Below are 18,376 nucleotides of genomic sequence, written 5' to 3' on the forward strand. Positions count from 1 at the left end.
AAAGATGATCTTATTTATTTTATATACTTCTGTCATTCAGAATACTTTTCATTATACTTAATTGTGTTGAAATTATGTATGCATCTATTTCAGTGCCTTGAAGTATTTTGAAAGCAATCTTGCTAATGGTTAAAGAACTGTTGTCTTAAAGATGAAATACTTACTGTTCATTAAAAGGATCAGTGAGGGCTTCCCTGGTGGCGCAGTGGTTGAGAGTCCGCCTGCCGATGCAGGGGACACGGGTTCGTGCCCCGGTCTGGGAAGATCCCACATGCCGCGGAGCGGTTGGGCCCGTGAGCCATGGCCGTTGGGCCTGCGCGTCCGGAGCCTGTGCTCCGCAACGGGAGAGGCCACAACAGTGAGAGGCCCGCATACAGCAAAAAAAAAAAAAAAAAAAAAAAAATTAAAAAAATAAAAAATAAAAAAAAAAAAATAAAAATAAAAGGATCAGTGAGATAATTTACATTTGTTTGTTATGAGATAGTTACATAGGGATGCATTTGTCATTTTTATTTGGCAAAGTCATTCAGTTTGAGAATCAACAAACATTTATTAGGTGCTTTCTGTTTGCCAGGTACTTTAACCAATGTTACTTTCATTTAGTACTCAGAAGTGTTAAAATGTGATATTTTTAATACTAACTCAATGGTTGTGTTTACTTCTTACACCATCCTTTGTGTCCTTAGTTGAACTAGCATGAGGACTCCTTAGTAAGATTTACCCCTTTGCTCTTAGTACAAACCATTTAATTTAAACATTGCTCATCACACTGAATCTTCAAATAGAAGTAGCTTATTCAGTAGACTAATATTTGGCTCTTTGTCACTTGATTTAAATGTATGTTTTTTGCACAGATAATTCATATTCATTGGAGAAAATTATACAGTTATGCTAAAATGATCTTTAGCTCACCTGTTATTCCACCATTCAGAGATAACCACTAATAACATATTGGTGTGCATCCTTTCAGATGTTTTTAAGTGTATCAGTCTTTAGTTTTGTTTCCAAAGCCAGGCTTCTTGATTATTGTCGGCCTGTTTTATTTATTGAAGTCTATTTGTCTTTAAAACTTGCATTAGGAATATACTATCACTTTAAGCAGAATAGTAACTGTTAGGGGAAAAAATGCCTTTTAGTTACATTTCTGTGCAAAAAAGAGAGGGAGGTGTTTTTTGTTTTTTTTTCTGTTGCCCACTTCCCTTCAAAAGTAAAATTGTGGTAGTACATGCAACACAGTATAAGTATGGTAAGTGAAGTGTTTCCAAACCTGCTGAAATTGCATATAAAGTGTTGTGTTCAAACATAAATTATCCAAAGAAACTCACCTTGAGTTTGTTTAGTTTCCAAGAAATTAAATATTTAACACATGCATTACCTAGTTATCTTTGCACTGTTTGCTAGGGCTGCAATCAAGGAAACTGAAGGTACCCGTTTTCTAGATTAAGGAATTGAGGCATAGAAAATGGGATGACTTGCTTTATACTGGGTAGTGTATACTTTCGGGTTAGATTTAGCTGTAATAGGAAATCCAAAATAATGGCTTACAGAATACATTTTATTTTATTTCCCATGCGGAAGTCCGGAGGGAAGCAGTTCAGAGCTGCTAGATCAAAAGTCATGACTCCAGTATTGTTAATCTGCGGATCTCAGCACCAGTTAACTTGAGGTCTTCAGATAGCCTGTTGGCACCAGCCATCACATTTGCATTTCGTCATTTCATCCAGTAGAAGCATATCCATTCCCTTTTTTAAAAAAGCTATTGAGATGTAATTCACATACCTTACAATTCACCCATTTAAAGTGTACAACTCAGTGTTTTTTTAGTATATTCACAGGATTGTGCAGCCATCACAATCTGATTTTAGAACATTTTTATCTCTAAAAGAAACCCCATTAATAGTCTTTCTCCACCCTCAGTTCTAGACAGCCACAAGTCTACATTCTTCCTATAGGTTTATTTATTTGGACATTTTCATGTAAATGGAATCAACAATATGTGGTCTTTTGTGACTGGCTTTTTTCACAACATAATGTTTTTAAGGTTCATCCATGTCGTTTTTATTGCTGGATAATAGTCCATTGTATGAATATTCCTAACCTAAATAGCCATTAGCTGATGGACATTTGGGTTGTTTCCACTTTTTAGCTATTAAAAATAGTGCTGCTATGAACATTTGTGTTCAGGTTGTTGCGTGATCATGTTTTCATCTCTGTTGCCTCCTCAGGAGTGGAATAAATGCTGGGTCATATAATTTCATACTTAACTTTTGAAGAACTGCCAAACTTCTCCAAAGCACCGGCACAGTTTACATGCCCACTAGCAATGTATGATTTTCCACATTCTCCCCAGCGCTTGTTACTGTCTTTTTATATAATTATAGCCCTCCTAGTGGAGTGGTATCTTGTAGTTTTGCATTTCCCTAATGACATGAGTATCTTTTCCTGTGCTTATTGCCCATTTGTCTATCTTGGAGAAATATCTATTCGGATCCTTCACCGAATTTTTAATTGGGCTATCTTCTTACTGTTTAGTTTTGAGTTCTTTATATATTCCAGAACAAATCCTTACGATTTGCAAACATTCCTCGCATTCTGTGGGTTGTCTTTTCACTGGTTGCATAGGTTACAACACAAAGTTTTTCATTTAGATGTAGTCCAACTTATGCTTGTGGCGTCCCATCTAAGAAACATTTGTCTAACCCAAGATTATGAAGACATGCTCCTGCTTTCTGCTAAGAGTTTTATAGTTTTAGCCTTTACACGTAGGTCTGTGATGGGTTTTCAGTTAATTTTGTATGTGATGTGACCCCTTCCCTTTCTTTTAAGGACCTTTCTGGGAAATTGCCTACACCACTCAGCTTTTATTCACTGGCCAGGACTTAGTTACATGGCCATACCCATTGTCTGTATGAGGTTGGAGAATGTGTATTTCGGGCATCCTGTATCAATTTTTTAAAGAGTGTTGTAAGCCTACTCAGCCACAATCTTAGTCTGAGCAGGTCAATTCTATTGCTTCGTTTTTCTAATGAATTTGTTTGTCGGCTTTCACGAGGATTTAGCAGGCGAGTTTAGCGCGAACGGCCGCTGGCTCTCACTCCCTCCCTCGGAGACCTACCCCAAGGAAAACGGTCCCGAGTGACTTGGCCAGCCTTTCCCCCGGCAAATGTGGGCTCTGGCGTTTTTCACTTTGGGAAACCGAACCCGCGCACTTCGCGGCTTCCCCGTTTTCCCGCGCGTTGCCCCCGGCCCGGGGCGCGCCCGCCGCCCCGCCCCTCTTCGCGCGCCGCGCCCTCTCGGCCCGGGAGCCGCCCTCCCCGCGGGGGCGGCCGGCCGGGCGATAACACCGAGAGCGTGCAGCCGTGCGCCATGGCAGTGTCCCCCGAAGGGATCCCGGCCCCGCCAGTCGACACGCCGCCACCCCCGCCGGAAGCGCACACCTTGGAGCCCGGTTCGGTGAGCGCAAAGCGAGGGGCGCGAGGGGCTTGGAGGCTGAGCCGGGCGCAGAGCGGGCGCTGGGCCGGACGGGCCCCGGGGACCTTCCGGGCGTCTGGGCGTAAGCCTTCAGCCAGCCCCGGCAAGCCTCCAGGTTGTTGAACTGCCCCTGGTGGGGTTTGACAGTTGAGAGCCGAGAGGCTTGAGGGTGTTCGGGAGCCCCAAAGGGAACAGGATGGGAAACCGAGTCCTAGGCAAGCGAAGTAAGCTGCTGATTCCTCCACCTAGTGAGGCCAGGGCCAGTCTAGGGCTCTTGTCCACCGCACTCCAGGTCTTCCCCAGGCCCCCTGCACCCTGGGCAGGCAGGACGCTGAGTGGTGCGTGAGGAGGCTGCCTCCCTTCCCCAGTCTCCGGGCAGGTGCTGCGGGCAGCCACAGCGACCCTCTCAAACCTGGCTTCCTCCAGGCGCCGGGCTCTCCTTGAGGAGACTGCCTCTAGAGATGTCCTTCCTGGCAACCGGGCTCCCAAGTGAGGGTAGCGGGCAGGCGGGAACCTAGGGGCGCCCTCAGCCCCTCGCATCCCCCCTCCCCCCATCCCCTGGATGGGGCTGGGGTGCATGTCATTCAGGGTGGCTGTGTTGGAGAGGAGTTAGGACGTCTCAACTTTCCCGCCGAGTGCAAAAATCCACTGCCCGCCCTGTGCTCAACGCGTTCATTCTGTCTGTGGCTTCAATTCCCTATGCTGACTCAGTGCTTCCTCTCCCGGCACCTCGGAGCAAAAGATTGTGGCCTCCAAGAAAGCAAGCACGATTAAGAGGCCCTCTGGGGACTCTCACTTCCCAGGGAAATTTAGAAGTTCAGGGTGAGATGAATGGCTAGAGGGGAAACATGGTCCATGACATGCTATAGCATTTCATTCTCATACCAACTCTATGAGGTGTATTATCCCCATTTCAAACGTGAGGAAATGAAGCTCAGCACACTGAGTACCTTGTCCTGGTCACACAGCTAGAAATGGCAGACAGGGTTTGCATTCAAATGTGTCGAATTTGTCTAAATCTGAAACTTGATCTCAGTTGACTGTGAAGGGCTTATGATTTAAGTAGGTAAAACTGTCTTCCTCAAGATTCCAAGATTGTATCATATACCTAGTTGCAGCTGGAATGTCCGTTTCAAGTGCCTTCTAAGTATCAGAAACTTGATAGGTATGTTTAGTGGGAAACCAGGGTCCCATTATGGAGGGGGCAGGGTGGGGGAAGAGTTATCATGTTGGATTCTGCCTGTTGTTAAGCTTTCTGGAAGTTGAAATAGTGTTCACAAAAATATCAGAAAAGAAGCCCACATCCTGCCTCATGTGTGGGTAGGCAGAGTGCAGAGGACTGGATAAACCCTTATCTGGGAAGACCTTCCTTTCATGTGGGGTGTCTGGCAAGATACAAAAATGGGTGAAACCACGGGCCTCTCCACTTCCCCTCCCATCCCCGGGCAAAAGATGAAAGAGAAGGATTCCCAGCGTCTTTGGAAGAAATAGCACTTTCCACAGTGTCTTCATGGCATTTATTCTTTTAACAAATATATATGTTGTCTATATGCCCAGCATTGTTCTAGGTACTGGGGACATGGTGGTGAATCAAAGTTATATAGCTCATGCTCTCAGAGAGTTTATATGCTGGTGGGGAGAGGCAGGAAATGAATAAGAATATATCCTGTAGTTAGTACAACTGAGAGAGAGATTTGGGTGGTCAGGGAAGGCCTCTCTAAAGAGACGACATTTAGGCTTCTGCCTGAATGGCAAGGAGTCAGCTCTTGCAAAGACCGGGAGGAAGAGCCTTCCAGACAGAAGGGACAGGAAGTGCAAAGGCCCTGAGGCAGCAACAGAAAAGGTCATTTTGAGTAACAAGAAGGAGGAGGCTACCATGGTAGAGGAGAGCTATCTGAAGTGAGGTGGGAAAGGGAGTGGGGGCTGATTGGGTGGGCTCCTGTAGGCAATATGGGAAGGACTTGGAGTTTTATTCAGACTGTAATGGCAAGCTGTTAGAGGGTTTTAAGCAGAGATGAGACACAATCTGATTTATGTTATGAAAAGATCAGTTGGGCTGCTGGATGGAGAGTGGATAGTAGGGAACGAGAGTAGAAGCAGAGAAGCCACTTAGGAGGCTGTCACTGATAGATTAGGGGAATTGTGAAAGAGGAATCAGGGATGACTCCTAGGTTTGTGGTCTGAGCTGCTGAGTGGACATTGGGGCTATTTAATGCCATGGGGACGGGACGACAGGGTTAAGAGGTTAAGACAATGGGATGGAAATCAGGAGCTGTGTTCTGACCATGCTAAGCTGAAATGCCTGTTTGGCAACCATGTGGGGCTGTGAGTAGACAGTTGAATTTGAGTCTGGAGTTCACTGGGTAGCTTAGGGATATATATATATAGGGATATACACACACACACACACATTATTTGGGGTCATAAGCGTTACTTCATTTTAGTGGTGGGTTGGTAAACAGTCTCTCCAGAAAAGAAAAACTCTGATTTTTGCTGTTTACTGATTTCTGTGGTGTAAATACTCTCACCATGGCCAATTTCAGGCTGCCAGTAATCACTGGCTTGCAAAAGTCCCGAATATTTAACAATCAGCTCCCGGAGCCATTGCCTCATTTGCTCATCAAAACATCCGGCACATATATACAATGGAATATTACTCAGCCATAAAAAGAAACGAAATTGAGTTACTTGTAGTGAGGTGGATGGACCTAGAGTCTGTCATACAGAGTGAAGTAAGTCAGAAAGAGGAAGACAAATACCATATGCTAACACATATATATGGAATCTAAGGGAAAAAAATGTCATGAAGGGCTTCCCTGGTGGCGCAGTGGTTGAGAGTCCGCCTGCCGATGCAGGGGACACAGGTTCGTGCCCTGGTCTGGGAAGATCCCACATGCCGCGGAGCGGCTGGGCCCGTGAGCCATGGCCGCTGAGCCTGCGCATCCGGAGCCTGTGCTCCGCAACGGGAGAGGCCACAGCAGTGAGAGGCCCGCGTAACGCAAAAAAAAAAAAAAAATGTCATGAAGAACCTAGGGGTAAGAAAGGAATAAAGACGCAGACCTACTAGAGAATGGACTTGAGGATATGGGGAGGGGGAAGGGTAAGCTGTGACGAAGTGAGAGAGTGGCATGGACATATATACACTACCAAACGTAAAGTAGATAGCTAGTAGGAAGCAGCCACATAGCACAGGGAGATGAGCTGGGTGCTTTGTGACCACCTAGAGGGGTGGGATAGGGAGGGTGGGAGGGAGGGAGACGCAAGAGGGAAGAGATATGGGGATATATGTATATGTATAGCTGATTCACTTTGTTATAAAGCAGAAACTAACACACCATTGTAAAGCAATTATACTCCAATAAAGATGTAAAAAAAAATCCCTTGAAGTTGGCAGGAATATCCATTTGACAGATGAGGCTTAGAGAGATAAAGTGATTTATTCAAAGTCCACACAGGAAGCTGGTGGCAAAGTTAGGGGTCTCCCGACCCCCAGTTCACTCTGGCTTGCTGACTTGGAGAATAAAACAGACTGCAGCAGGAAGCACTGTGGGGAAATATAAGGAAGAACTTCCCTCTGGAAATGCTTAGAGGTCATGGTTTAGGATTTTTTTTTTTTCCTTTTTCTGTCTCACTTCCTTTTAAGATGATTTGGGACAAATTAGGACTGAGAGGTTGCTGGAAAAGCCTTCAAGACATAGGGACCTCAGGATGCTTTTGGAAGTCAGGGGGCTGGAGGGAGCTGTTGGGTGTCTGTGGGGGCTTAGCTCCTGTGTCTCCCCCAGGACAGCGGAGCTGGTCGCCTCTCATTCTGTACGAAGGTGTGCTACGGCATTGGAGGGGTCCCCAACCAGGTGGCCTCCAGCGCCATAGCCTTTTACCTGCAACTTTTCCTGCTCGATGTGGCACAGGTGAGTGTGGGCAGCAGCCTCGGGGGCCCCCTGCTTCCGTCTGCCTTGGTGTCTGGTCCTTTCACCCCACCTTTACTTCCACCCCCATCATGCTTGGTAGATGGTACTTCTGACCCGAGCCTGAGAAAAAAACAAATGCTATTGAGGGCAACCTCCTCAAGGATGTTTACTGCAGGCTGTTTGTAGTGGAAAAGTGGGAAGCAACATGAATGCCCCAAAATATAGAAGTAGTTGGAAAATAAGTTGGGCTTTATCCACATAATGGGCTACTGTGTAGTCACTCAAAAGAATGAGTTAGATCTATACCAGTTGACTCAGAAGGATTTCCATGATGCACTGTCAAGTGAGAAAAGTTAGTTTTAGAGAAGGGTATATAAAATGATCCTATTTTAGCAAAACAAAAACATGCCCCATATATGTGGGTGCATGGGTATATGGATGTATATATGTCTGTACATGATTAAAGGATGAGCATGGGGAAAGTAAATTCCGGAAGGATATCCGCCAGAGTGTTAATGTTGGCTATAGGAGGGAATGGTGGAGGATAGAGGGTAAACAAAAAAGGACTTTTTAATAAGGTATCCATGATTTATTTACTTATCTTTCTGTGATTTTTTAAAATGACGCTGATACGATCCCATTTGTGTAAAATTATAAATTGCAGATGCACATAAGGAAACGCAGGACAGGATGGTCAAAACACTCCTGGCAGTTGTCTCAGGATGGTGGGATTTCAGATGAGCTTTGCTCAGTATTTTTCTGTACTGTTTGAATGTGTTTATAATTAGAGTGTATCATTTATGTAATCAGAAAAATCAATAAAACGTTTTCACTGTGAAACACAAGGTCTGCCTTTGACTGTCAGCTTCAGTGCACGCTTCTTGCACTGAGCCCTTCAGGGGAGGATCTCTCAAGTCTTCTCCGAAAGTGACCGGACATAAGTATAACAGGAATGTGCTAGGGAACAACTATCACTCCCTCCCCCTTCTCTACTGGTGCACATATGCCCTCGGAGCTCTCTGGATTCCCGTCTTGGGGAAGAGACCAAAAAACCTTTGCACTGTGGCTCTGGCCCCTGTCAGTTTCCCAGATCTTCCTCCTGATGGGCAGGCAGGCCTAGACACCCTCTCTGACTCTGCCGGGCCTTGGCTATCCCCTCCCTTGTCCCTTTCAGATCCCTGCTGCCCAGGTGTCACTTGTCCTGTTTGGAGGCAAGGTGTCTGGGGCAGCTGCCGACCCTTTGGCTGGGTTCTTCATCAACAGAAGCAGGAGGACAGGGTCTGGACGACTCATGCCCTGGTGAGCAGCCCCATGGTCCTCAGGATCCTGGCACCCACCCCTGGCTTGAGGTCACTGTGTTTGTCACATCTGCTGCTTAGTGGATGGTTAGAGGACAAGTCTGAACAGTAGGTGACAGGAGTGGATTGGGTCTGACTGAGTCATGCAGGTGTCCATAGACCTCTCCCTCACCTGGTGGCACGGAGCTGGACAAACCCTCCAAGAGTCGCAGGCCTGGCCCTGGGGGTCTAGGAGTGCAGCCAGGCTGAGCTGGGTGTCTTGGAAGGTCTCACAGAGAAGATGTGACTTGCCTGTGGCCCCGGGAACAGGGAATGGCACCACCCAGCCACTAAGTGCCCCAGCCCCTACTCCTGGCTACCTCCTCACCCTCGGCCACCTCGCGCCCTCCATGGCTCCCACCTACCCTGAGAGCCCCAGCCCAGGGCTTCTCCAGGGGCCGAGAGCTTGAACCCAGAGGGGTGAGGTTGCTCTAGGCCCACCCTTTGCATCCTCTGTCCTGATGCCGCGGGGCGCTCCACCTGGGCTGTGCTTCCACAGGGTGCTGGGCTGCACGCCGTTCATTGCCTTGGCCTCCTTCTTCCTGTGGTTCCTGCCCCCCTTCACCAGCCTGCGCGGCCTCTGGTACACAGCCCTCTACTGCCTGTTCCAGGCCCTGGCCACGGTAAGCAGCTGGCCCCCTTCCTCGGCCTGGACTCCTGGAACCCCAGTGCTGGCTGGAGGCCCCTCTGAAGTGTGTGTGTGCTGGGGATAGAGGTCCAGGTCCCCGCTGCCCACCCGCTTACCAGGTGGCCAAAGACCATTAGTTTTTCTCGTGGGCTCCAGGCTGGGTGCCCCTCCTGTCCCTCAGCCCCTAACTCCTGGTTGAGGGGATCAGTAGGGACGTGCCAGCCTGGCGCAGGCCTGGCCTCAGGAAGCTGCTGGCCTGGGTTGGCAGTCTGGTGGCAGGCGCCATCCTAAACTCTGCCCGGTGCCTCAGTTCTTCCAGGTGCCCTACACGGCACTGACCATGCTCTTGACCCCCAGCCCCAGGGAGCGGGACTCGGCCACCGTGTACCGTGAGTGCAGGCAGGCGTGGGGTGCGTGGGGTGGGATGGCTCTGCCCCTGGCCCCACGAGCTGTCACCTTGCTCCACGCTGTGTCCCAGGGATGACCTTGGAGATGGCAGGGACGCTGATGGGAGCCACTGTCCATGGACTCATCGTGTCTGGTGCCCACGGGTCCCACAGGTGCAAGGAGACTGCGCTCCCAGGACAAGTGTCCATCTCCCCCAACGCGGTGAGTGCCCACGCTACCCAGACCCACTGGGACGCCCGCTTCGGGGTCACTTGTTTCTTCCAGGGCCGTTTCTCCCCAGGTCTCTTCATGGTGGTTTGGGGGCTCAGCTCTGCACACCATGCCCTCTCGTTCCTTCCCTGCTCCTGTAGCTGAGCCCAGGCCCTCCGTCCTCCCTGCTAACTCTGCTTCTGCTGGGTGCCTTCTAAACATGGAGTCAGACAACAGATCAGCAGGCCATCTGGAGGGGAGGAGGCGGACCCCCGAGAAGGGATGCGGTGGGGAAGGGCCACAGGCAGGGACAGGGGAGAGAGACAGCAGAACGGTTTGGTGTCCTGGCAGAGCCCTGGGCAAAACCTGACCTATGACCAGTCCTACCCATCCCTGAACGGGTGACTGCCAACGCCAACCCCACCCCCAGTGTGAAAGGGCTAGTACCCCTTCGTGTCTCCTCAAAGCAGGTCCCTTTTCAGCAGTTAGGGGACGTGCCTCTATTTATCCATCAAGTTCATCTTCTATCCACCCCCCAGCCCTTTCTCCTTAAGCAAATGACATCACTCACCTCCACCGACATTTGGGAATTAATGGTATGAGAATAATACCACCAACACCCATGGTTCACCACCCGTAAGGAAACATTACAATGAAGTCCTTGTGTACCCCCCCAACCCCAGACCCATCCGTAGCCCAGCTACCGAATGTGCCTGGGCACAGTGCACAGTGAGGCTGTAGAGCCCAGAGAGAGCGGGGAAGTCAGTTTCCCCTTCCCGTGGCCCACGGCCCCGGTCTAGGGAGTTCCTGAGTCAGGGTCGGGGAGAGACTCTCCCCAGCTGCCCTCAAACCCCATCATGGTGCTATGAGCCTGGGATCAGAGGGATTGCGACCTGCAGATTCACCCTCCCCTCTTCCATGCCTAGGCCCTACTGAGGCCTCTACAAGTGCCCTCACCAAAGCTACTGGGTCACTGTCTGGGTGAGGGTGGAACAGAGTGTGGCAGTGGCCTTGGGTTGGAGAGCAGGAGCTGGGCAGGGCCTGGGATGCCAAGAAGTAGGGAGCAGGAGGCTGAGAACCCCTCCCGGGAGGCGGAGCCTCATGTGAGCCAAGGCGAGAAACATTCAGGTGCCTCTTGGTAGTTCCAGCTCTGTTGTTCCATCGACTTCACTTACGAAACACAAATTCATAGATAAAATCATCACGAATTTCAAGGCAGCAGAGCATTAACTCCCAAGTGCAGTGCCTTCTGAATGTGGGACCCTGTGCAACTGTGCTGGATCCACACTGGTGAAGCCCTGCCCATCTCCCTCTTTCTTCCCCCACCAAAGGCAACCCCTGTGCTGAATTGGGTGGCTGTTACTCCCATGCATGCCTTGAATGTATTTTATTACATATGTGTCTTCCTCTGAATGCTAGGTAGCACCATTCTGGTTTTGACATTTATCTGCGTCATCATGCATCACACTGTCTGCTCCTGGATCTGTCTCCCCACCCACTCCAAGCCCCTTATTGTGGATGCACAGAATCACTTATTCATCACCGTAACCACAGGGTCTAGCACGCAGAAGTCAGCCCCAATGAACGTTTGCTTAAAAAAAAGAGAGAGAGAGGCGAAGGGGGCTTAGACCCACGGTGGCATGGATGCCCGCAGGAGGCAGAGGGTCAGCAGAAGGACCAGTCTGGGCCGTTAGATCTCCCTCTCCTGCTGGGCTGGTTGGGAGGAGGGGCACCCCGCATCCTTGGGCTTGGGCTGAGGGTCCCTCTGCTCCCACTGGGAGGTACTCCTGCCCAGCCCCTGGGTATCCCCACCTCCGTGGGTTGGAGACATCACCCCCACTGGGGTCCTGTCCTGTCCCACAGACTCGTTTCTACTCCATTGCAGCCACTGTGGTTGCTGTGACGTACCCCGTGTGCAGTAGTTTGCTCTGCCTGGGGGTGAAGGAGCGACCGGGTAGGTGCGGCGTGCAGGCAGGGTGTGGGAAGCAGAAGCTGCGGCCGGGCTCCTCTTGGGCGTGGGTTTGGGTTTTGAACTCCACCAAGCCAAGATGTCCCCTTCCTGTGTTGCAGATGCCTCTGCCCGAGCCTCCAGCCAGGGCCTGAGCTTCTTGGCTGGGCTGCGGCTCACAGTCCGGCACCCGCCCTATCTGAAGCTGGTCATCTCCTTCCTGTTCATCTCGGCAGCCGTTCAGGTACCTCTGGCCAGGCTGATCCCCACTGGCTTGGCTCTGGCCATACTGACCCTGCGTAGGTTCAGGTGTCTCTCGTCCCCACTGCACCAGAGAGAAACCAGTGGCTGGCAAGCGCCTGGCGAGGCTGGTGCTTGCTGGGAGGAGAGAAACCTGCCTAGAGCTTGTGGGGTGGGGAGGGTCAGGGCCCAGACACCAGGAAGCTGACGCTGTCTCGGGTGGTTCTCAGCTGTGCCGGGGAGGGGGACTAGGAATGGCATTTATACCTGTGTCAGGGATAAGCGTCCTTCGTTGGGGAGGGGACTGCGTGATGGCGGTAGGAACCAGACGCTTGAGGTCCCAAAGGGGAGGCCAGACTTGAGACCCTAGCCTTGCCCTTGACTTCCACGTTTCTGCCATTTCCCATACACGCCCACTTCCTGGCGACCTCCTCAGGTGGAGCAGGGCTACCTGGTCCTGTTCTGTGCACACGCCTCCCGGCTACATGACCATGTGCAGAGCCTGGTGATAACCATCCTGGTGAGGGGACCTGGGGCGGTAGAGGCAAGGGCGCTCGGAGGCCTGAGTTGGGGATGTGTGACCCTTGCCGTGACACACGTGGCCGGACTTCCGGTGGTCAGTGTTCTGGACTCTGCTGTGGTCTTGGTCACCTGCATTTCAGCCGAGGGTGGAATTGGGGCCAGGGTCATAAAGTTCACAGCCACTGTTTCCAGCCAGGGGGCAAGGTCAACGTCGAGCGTCCCTCCTAAAAGTCAGGGCTTTGAGGGCCTGGCACAGGCACAGGCGCAGGTGGCGTGTCCTGGGCTGTGATGATTCTGTCCGCTCACAGGTCTCGGCAGTGCTGAGCACTCCGATGTGGGAGTGGGTTCTGCAGCGATTTGGGAAGAGGATATTGGCCTTCGGGATCTTTGTGAGTGAGGCAGGAAGCAAGGCCTGGAGGGATATGGGGTGGGCAGTGACCTGGGAGCCTGAGCCTCCTGGGGGCCGGCAATGCTCAGTGCCTAGCAGGGGACCAGGCGCCGGGGGTCATCAGTAGAGCGGTGAGTGGGTGCATCAAAGAGCAGTTGAGGGGGGTTGGTGCAGGTGGAGGGAGCAGCTAGTGTGTCTGTCTCCCTAGGGGATGGTGCCATTTGCAATCCTGCTGGCTGCTGTGCCCACAGCACCCGTGGCATACGTCGTGGCCTTTGTATCTGGCGTGAGCTTTGCCGTGTCCTTGCTGCTACCCTGGTAGGCTGGGTGAAGGGAAATGGGAGTGGGAGCCTCACGTCCTTCCTACTGGGTATCCCTCCTTCACATCAACCTGCTGTCCCAGGCCTTGTGCACAGGCTGCGCTGGGGAGGGGCCCTCCCCGCCTTGCGGGAGATGGAGGCTGCCAGCGCCCTCTGTGGAGCCCTCCCGAAAGAGCGCCAGGCGGCAGGAATGGTGGACAGCTGTGTGTTGGGGAAATATTGTCTGACTCTGTGGGCCGGTCCTGGGCAGCGGGGACCCAGGGGTGAATCTGACTCACTCTCTGTCCCCAGAGAGCTCCTGGGCTGGTGGCTGTGGGGAGGATAAAAGGGATAATTCTGCACCCCCCTCCCCCAGGTCCATGCTTCCAGATGTGGTGGATGAATTCCAGCTGCAGCACCAGCACGGCCCAGGGCTGGAGACCATCTTCTATTCATCCTATGTCTTCTTCACCAAGCTTTCAGGTGCAGGCGCCCTGGGCATCTCCACTCTCAGCCTGGAGTGAGTCACAGAGCTGGGCTGTACCAGAGGCACAAAAGACTAGCGGCGTGGGAAGCAGAGGGCAGAGTCCCCCACCTTAGCCAGCCAGGGGTCACCCGTGGGTCCGGAGGGTGTGTGGGAACCTCCACCCTAGCTTTCTCTGTGCACATGACTGGGAGGGGCCCTTCTTGGTGGCTGTACCCCTTCTGAAGCCTCTGCTTCCCACATTCTCAGCTTTCTCTGAACTCCTCCCTGCTCTGTTTGTTCCCTCACACTCCGTCCCCCATAGTTAGGCTGATGTGGCCAGGAAAATGTCCAAGTTTCAGGATAGCGTGGTGGTTGGGCATTTGGGACCCCTCCGTCAGGAAGCCAGGCTCTGAGCTGGATGCATGGGATGGTGTTTCCCCAGCTTTGCGGGGTATGAGCCAGGAGCCTGCAAGCAGGCAGAACAGGTAGTGGTGACCCTCAAAGTTCTCATCGGTGCCATGCCCACCTGCATGATCCTCATCGGTCTGTGCATCTTCCTGGTCGGCCCCACTCCAAAGGTGCCACGTCGGAACAGCTCCCGCTCCCTTGGGAGGTAGGCACCTCTCGCACACGGGTATACACAGGAGGGCTGCCAACGCCTTGGTGGCATGCAGATGTGCACGGCTCTCATTTGGTCACCTCCACCTGATGTCCCACAAGCATGGCAGTCAGTCTAAATGGGCCCCAAACCGAATTTATCTTCTTCCCCAATCGCTGCTCCTGCTGTGCCCCGGGCCCGGTGGATGGCACCACCCTCCAGCCTGGGAGCCGTCTCCCGCTCTCCCCGCCGCAGGCTGCACCGAGCAGCTCTCTCTGACCTTGTTCTTCCCCCTGCGAACCACCACCGATCCCACTGCCCGAGGGTGATCTGCTCACTGTCTGGCTTTCACAGTGGACTGGGGTGACCTTGAAAGCTGGGTCTGTTTTCTTCATGTTTGCGTCCCAAGAGCTCAGCCCAGAGCCTGAGGCCAAGCAGGCGCTGCAGTATCAACACGTCTGGTCCAGCAGACGTTCACGAGCCTTGTCCACATTTTTTGTTGACACTCATGCGTTTACAAACACGAGTCCATGTAGATACAGAGGACCACGCACGATAGGCAGGAAGTGGCTTTGTCATGGGTCCCTCACTGCTTGCTGTGGACGGCCTGGGACTCCAGCCCATCTTACTGAGCTCATGCGCTACACTCGGGGAATAACAGGTGGATGGGGAACTGCTTGGTGGGACTCGGAAGAACAGGGTTTTAGCTTCATTCACGGGGTTGAGAAGGGGAGGAGCTGCTAGAGAGACAAGGAGCAGCCACTGACACTTCCACGGGGCCCCACCCACGTCCTCCTTCCCTTTGGCTTCTTCCCTTTCCGACAGGAGGACCAGCTACAGCCTCGCTTGAACTTGAGACTCGTGTGAGCTGGAGCGGCAGGAGCAGCATCTTCTGGACTCCAAGTCCCCCTTTCTTCTCAGCCCTTCGGCACCCCTGCTTCCCAGTTTACACACGACCTGTCTTTTCCCCTGGGATATGGCGTCTTCGGTGACTCTCCTGAAGGGAGTGGCCTGGGCTCCAGGACCCCCACCTGTCATGTCTTGCCTGTTGACTGCAGGACATCTCAGATAGGCCTGTGCCCCTGACTACCCAGCTCCAGGCAACCTGTGACCTGGAAAGCATACCAGTAGCAACTATTCCTGGAAAAAGGAAGCCCCTACCAGCCTGGTCTGCAGACTTCCTGTGGGAGCACCAGGCCCACCAACCTGCTTGGATGGCAAAGCTACCTGACAGGACAGACACACAGAACTCGTTTCCCCTGATGTTCCACTGGATGTCTGAGAGAGGCTGACAGCACGTGAGTGGGCAGAGTGGGGACAGACGGACATGCTGGGCTGTCCAATTAGGAGAGAGACAGATGCAGCGAGGCCAGAAGACCCCAGAGGGAGCGAATGGGGCCAGTGGTGGGGATACACTGAGCAGGGCATGAGGTGTTTCTTCCCCTTTGTACAGCTAAGTGGATGACACTGTTTCTAGAAGCGGACACTGACTGATATTGAGCCACCGAAGATCCATCATTTTTATGAACAAAAGTTACTTTTGTGGAAATATTTTTCTGAAAGTTTATCTTTTTGTTTTTCTGGCTGTGCCTCACCACATGCGGGATCTTAGTTCCCCGACCGGGGATGGAACCCGTGCCCCCTGCAGTGGAAGTGCGGAGTCTTAACCACTGGGCGGCCAGGGAAGTCCCCTGAAAGTTTATCTTATAAAAGCACAGGAACCACCGTTTTCTAGAGGCCATGTCTTTGGGGAAGAAAGACCCACTGAGATTTATTTTTTCAGAAACAAATTAAAGGGTTTATCTTCTATTGAGTCTGTAAAATTTGCCTGTGGCCAGCCTTCTCATCCCACCTCCTGGGAAAGCCCTGTCCCGAGGAGGGAAGGGGAGGGTGCCTGATGTCACTGAAACTGGCTGTGGCCCATCAGCCACATGTCCCAGAGTCTGCATTTCCTCAGACCAGGGATGCCATGTGGGAGGTGGGTTCCTTCCTTCTTTTGGAAGAGAAAAAAGTTGAGACTCGATAGTGGCCAGGTGGCTCATGTGGGTTTGGGGCCTGGGGAAGAGTTGAGCAACCTGTGGGGACCCTGATGCCCCAGCAACTCCTCCTAGAGAAGCCCAGATACCTCAAGGGAGACCAGGAGGTGCAGACGTGCCCCCACATTTCTCCCAGCCCCCAGCTCAGTCCCCTCCTGAGCCCACTGCCCAGGGCTAGGCCCCCTTCCTCTTTAGACCTCTGGCTGCCTCTTAGGTGTGAGATTAGGTGCGAGGTCTAAGATGGCCAGAGCTCAGACACACTCAGGCAGGATGTGCCCCTCAGAGCTTAAAGTGTTCAGCTTCCTCTACAAATGCTATAGCACAATAAGGAAGCTGACCTCAGAGAGAGAGTGCAGAGTGTGACCCAGTCTGTCTGATACCTGAACTTTCTGGCCCTGTGACACTGACATGGGCACCTGATCCTTGAGGTCACAGGGCCCCAGAGAAAGAGCTGGGCTTGGACTCTCTTCCTTGTCCACCTGACCGGTTCAGGAAGGGGCTGACAGGAAGCTCTGCTCACTGCACCCCCCCGTGCACAGGCGCACACACCACACACATACCTCACACACTGCACACTCACACGCACATATACAGAACAGTTTCTTAACACTGGAAAATCACTGGCCCTGTGGAGACAGTACCTGGTACGACCGAAGACCAGGTAGTTTCTACCATGTTATGTTATGCTGTGCTCTGGAAACCTGGGCAACGCAGGTGGGATCAGAAGCTTGTGCCACCTTTTATGTTACCTATGCTATTTCCCGGGAAAGCAGTCTCAAGGATCAGAGCTTCACTGTACAAAGACAGCTGCAGGGGGCCACCTCTGGGGGTTGGGGGTTAGGGGTTAGATCTCAGAGACAGGAGGTAATCATGGGCTGTCCAAAAGGTATTACTGCATTTCTTCTTCATAGCAGCCGTATGAAGCAGGTACTAAGATTCTCATTTTCAGATGAGGAAACAGGCTTAGAGAGATTCAGCAACTTGCCTAAGATCAGTTGGTGGTAGAAACGGTCTTGTACCCAAGTTGGCCTGATTCCAAAGCTTGTGGAGCTAGCCAGGGCTTAAAATAGTTTTTGGAGGTATGGCTGACCCAGGACTTCGGTATCACAGGACCACTCCTCCTCTGAAACCAAACGCCAGCATCCCTGCCTCTGACGCTATGCTTCGATTCCACTGTAATTCCATTATTCCTACTCTTCGACCTTCGGCTCACATTTGCCCGCTGAGCTCCCCCCATATCCATGTCCCTCTCCTGACACCCACCCTCCTCAGAGCCCGTCCTCCTGCTTCAGAGGAAGAAGATCTCTCCTTACCACCACGGCCAGCCCAGGGCCTATCGCCTGCAAAGGCAGACATCTCCCCTTGCCCCTTCCCTCTCCACGACCTTTTCCATCCCCACTTAAATCCAGGAGAGCATGCCATCCACTTGCTCAAGGCCCTCTCAGCCCCACCCCTGCATCCCATCAACAGTCCCCCTCAAGGTCTCACAAGATCAGGTCTCTCCTAAAGTGTCACTTCCTCAGGGAGGCCTTTCCTGCTTCCCCACAATCGCCTGCTCCACCCCCAGCTCTCTACGCTCCACCCACTTTGCTTGTGCTCAGTAGAACCCACCTCCACATACAACTATATAGTTATCAACGGCTTTCTTGTTTACTGCTTGACACCTCTGTTAAAACAGAAATGTCACAAGGGCTACATCCTCAGTGCCCAGAGGTGAACGTTCAACATGGATAAATGTCTGCTAACTGAACAAGTGAATGTCCATGGTGCCCTCGTCCTCGAACAAACAAAAACAGCCTTTCCTGTTCTCTTCACTTTCTCCTCCGCCAGCCAGCTCCACAGCGTTGTCTCCTGTCTCCTGACCCTCACCTGCCATTCCCTCCTTTTTTTGAGTGTGATTTTTTTGGGCTGTGTTGGGTCTTCGTTGCTGTGAAGCTT

The 18,376-nt window shown here is 52.0% G+C and overlaps 1 protein-coding gene across 1 annotated transcript; it reads left to right on the plus strand.

Annotated features, from left to right (window-relative positions):
- The first annotated feature begins 799 nt into the window (after window positions 1-799).
- Window positions 800-16,352, plus strand: LOC308627468 (sphingosine-1-phosphate transporter MFSD2B-like). The gene is made up of 14 exons (XM_081253667.1): window positions 800-3,453; window positions 7,254-7,379; window positions 8,554-8,678; window positions 9,216-9,339; window positions 9,655-9,733; window positions 9,823-9,953; window positions 11,805-11,895; window positions 12,012-12,133; window positions 12,566-12,649; window positions 12,960-13,040; window positions 13,248-13,357; window positions 13,715-13,858; window positions 14,247-14,417; window positions 15,228-16,352. The coding sequence occupies exons 1-14, from the start codon at window positions 3,367-3,369 to the stop codon at window positions 15,250-15,252; spliced, it is 1,500 nt and encodes a 499-aa protein (XP_081109793.1). The 5' UTR covers window positions 800-3,366; the 3' UTR covers window positions 15,253-16,352.
- Window positions 16,353-18,376: the final 2,024 nt, after the last annotated feature.

The sequence above is a fragment of the Mesoplodon bidens genome (genome assembly GCF_964165515.1).
Source record: "Mesoplodon bidens genome assembly, chromosome: 14".
NCBI classification, from domain to species: Eukaryota; Metazoa; Chordata; class Mammalia; order Artiodactyla; family Ziphiidae; genus Mesoplodon; species Mesoplodon bidens.

What these genes read in the sequence shown, in the direction of transcription:
- LOC308627468 (XM_081253667.1), top strand. Translation starts at nt 3,367, where the DNA reads ATGGCAGTGTCCCCCGAAGGGATCCCGGCCCCGCCAGTCGACACGCCG. An exon ending in TGTTCCAGGCCCTGGCCACG is followed by an intron (nt 9,340 to 9,654) that starts GTAAGCAGCTGG and finishes CCGGTGCCTCAG; the next exon opens with TTCTTCCAGGTGCCCTACAC. An exon ending in TGTCCATCTCCCCCAACGCG is followed by an intron (nt 9,954 to 11,804) that starts GTGAGTGCCCAC and finishes CCTGTCCCACAG; the next exon opens with ACTCGTTTCTACTCCATTGC.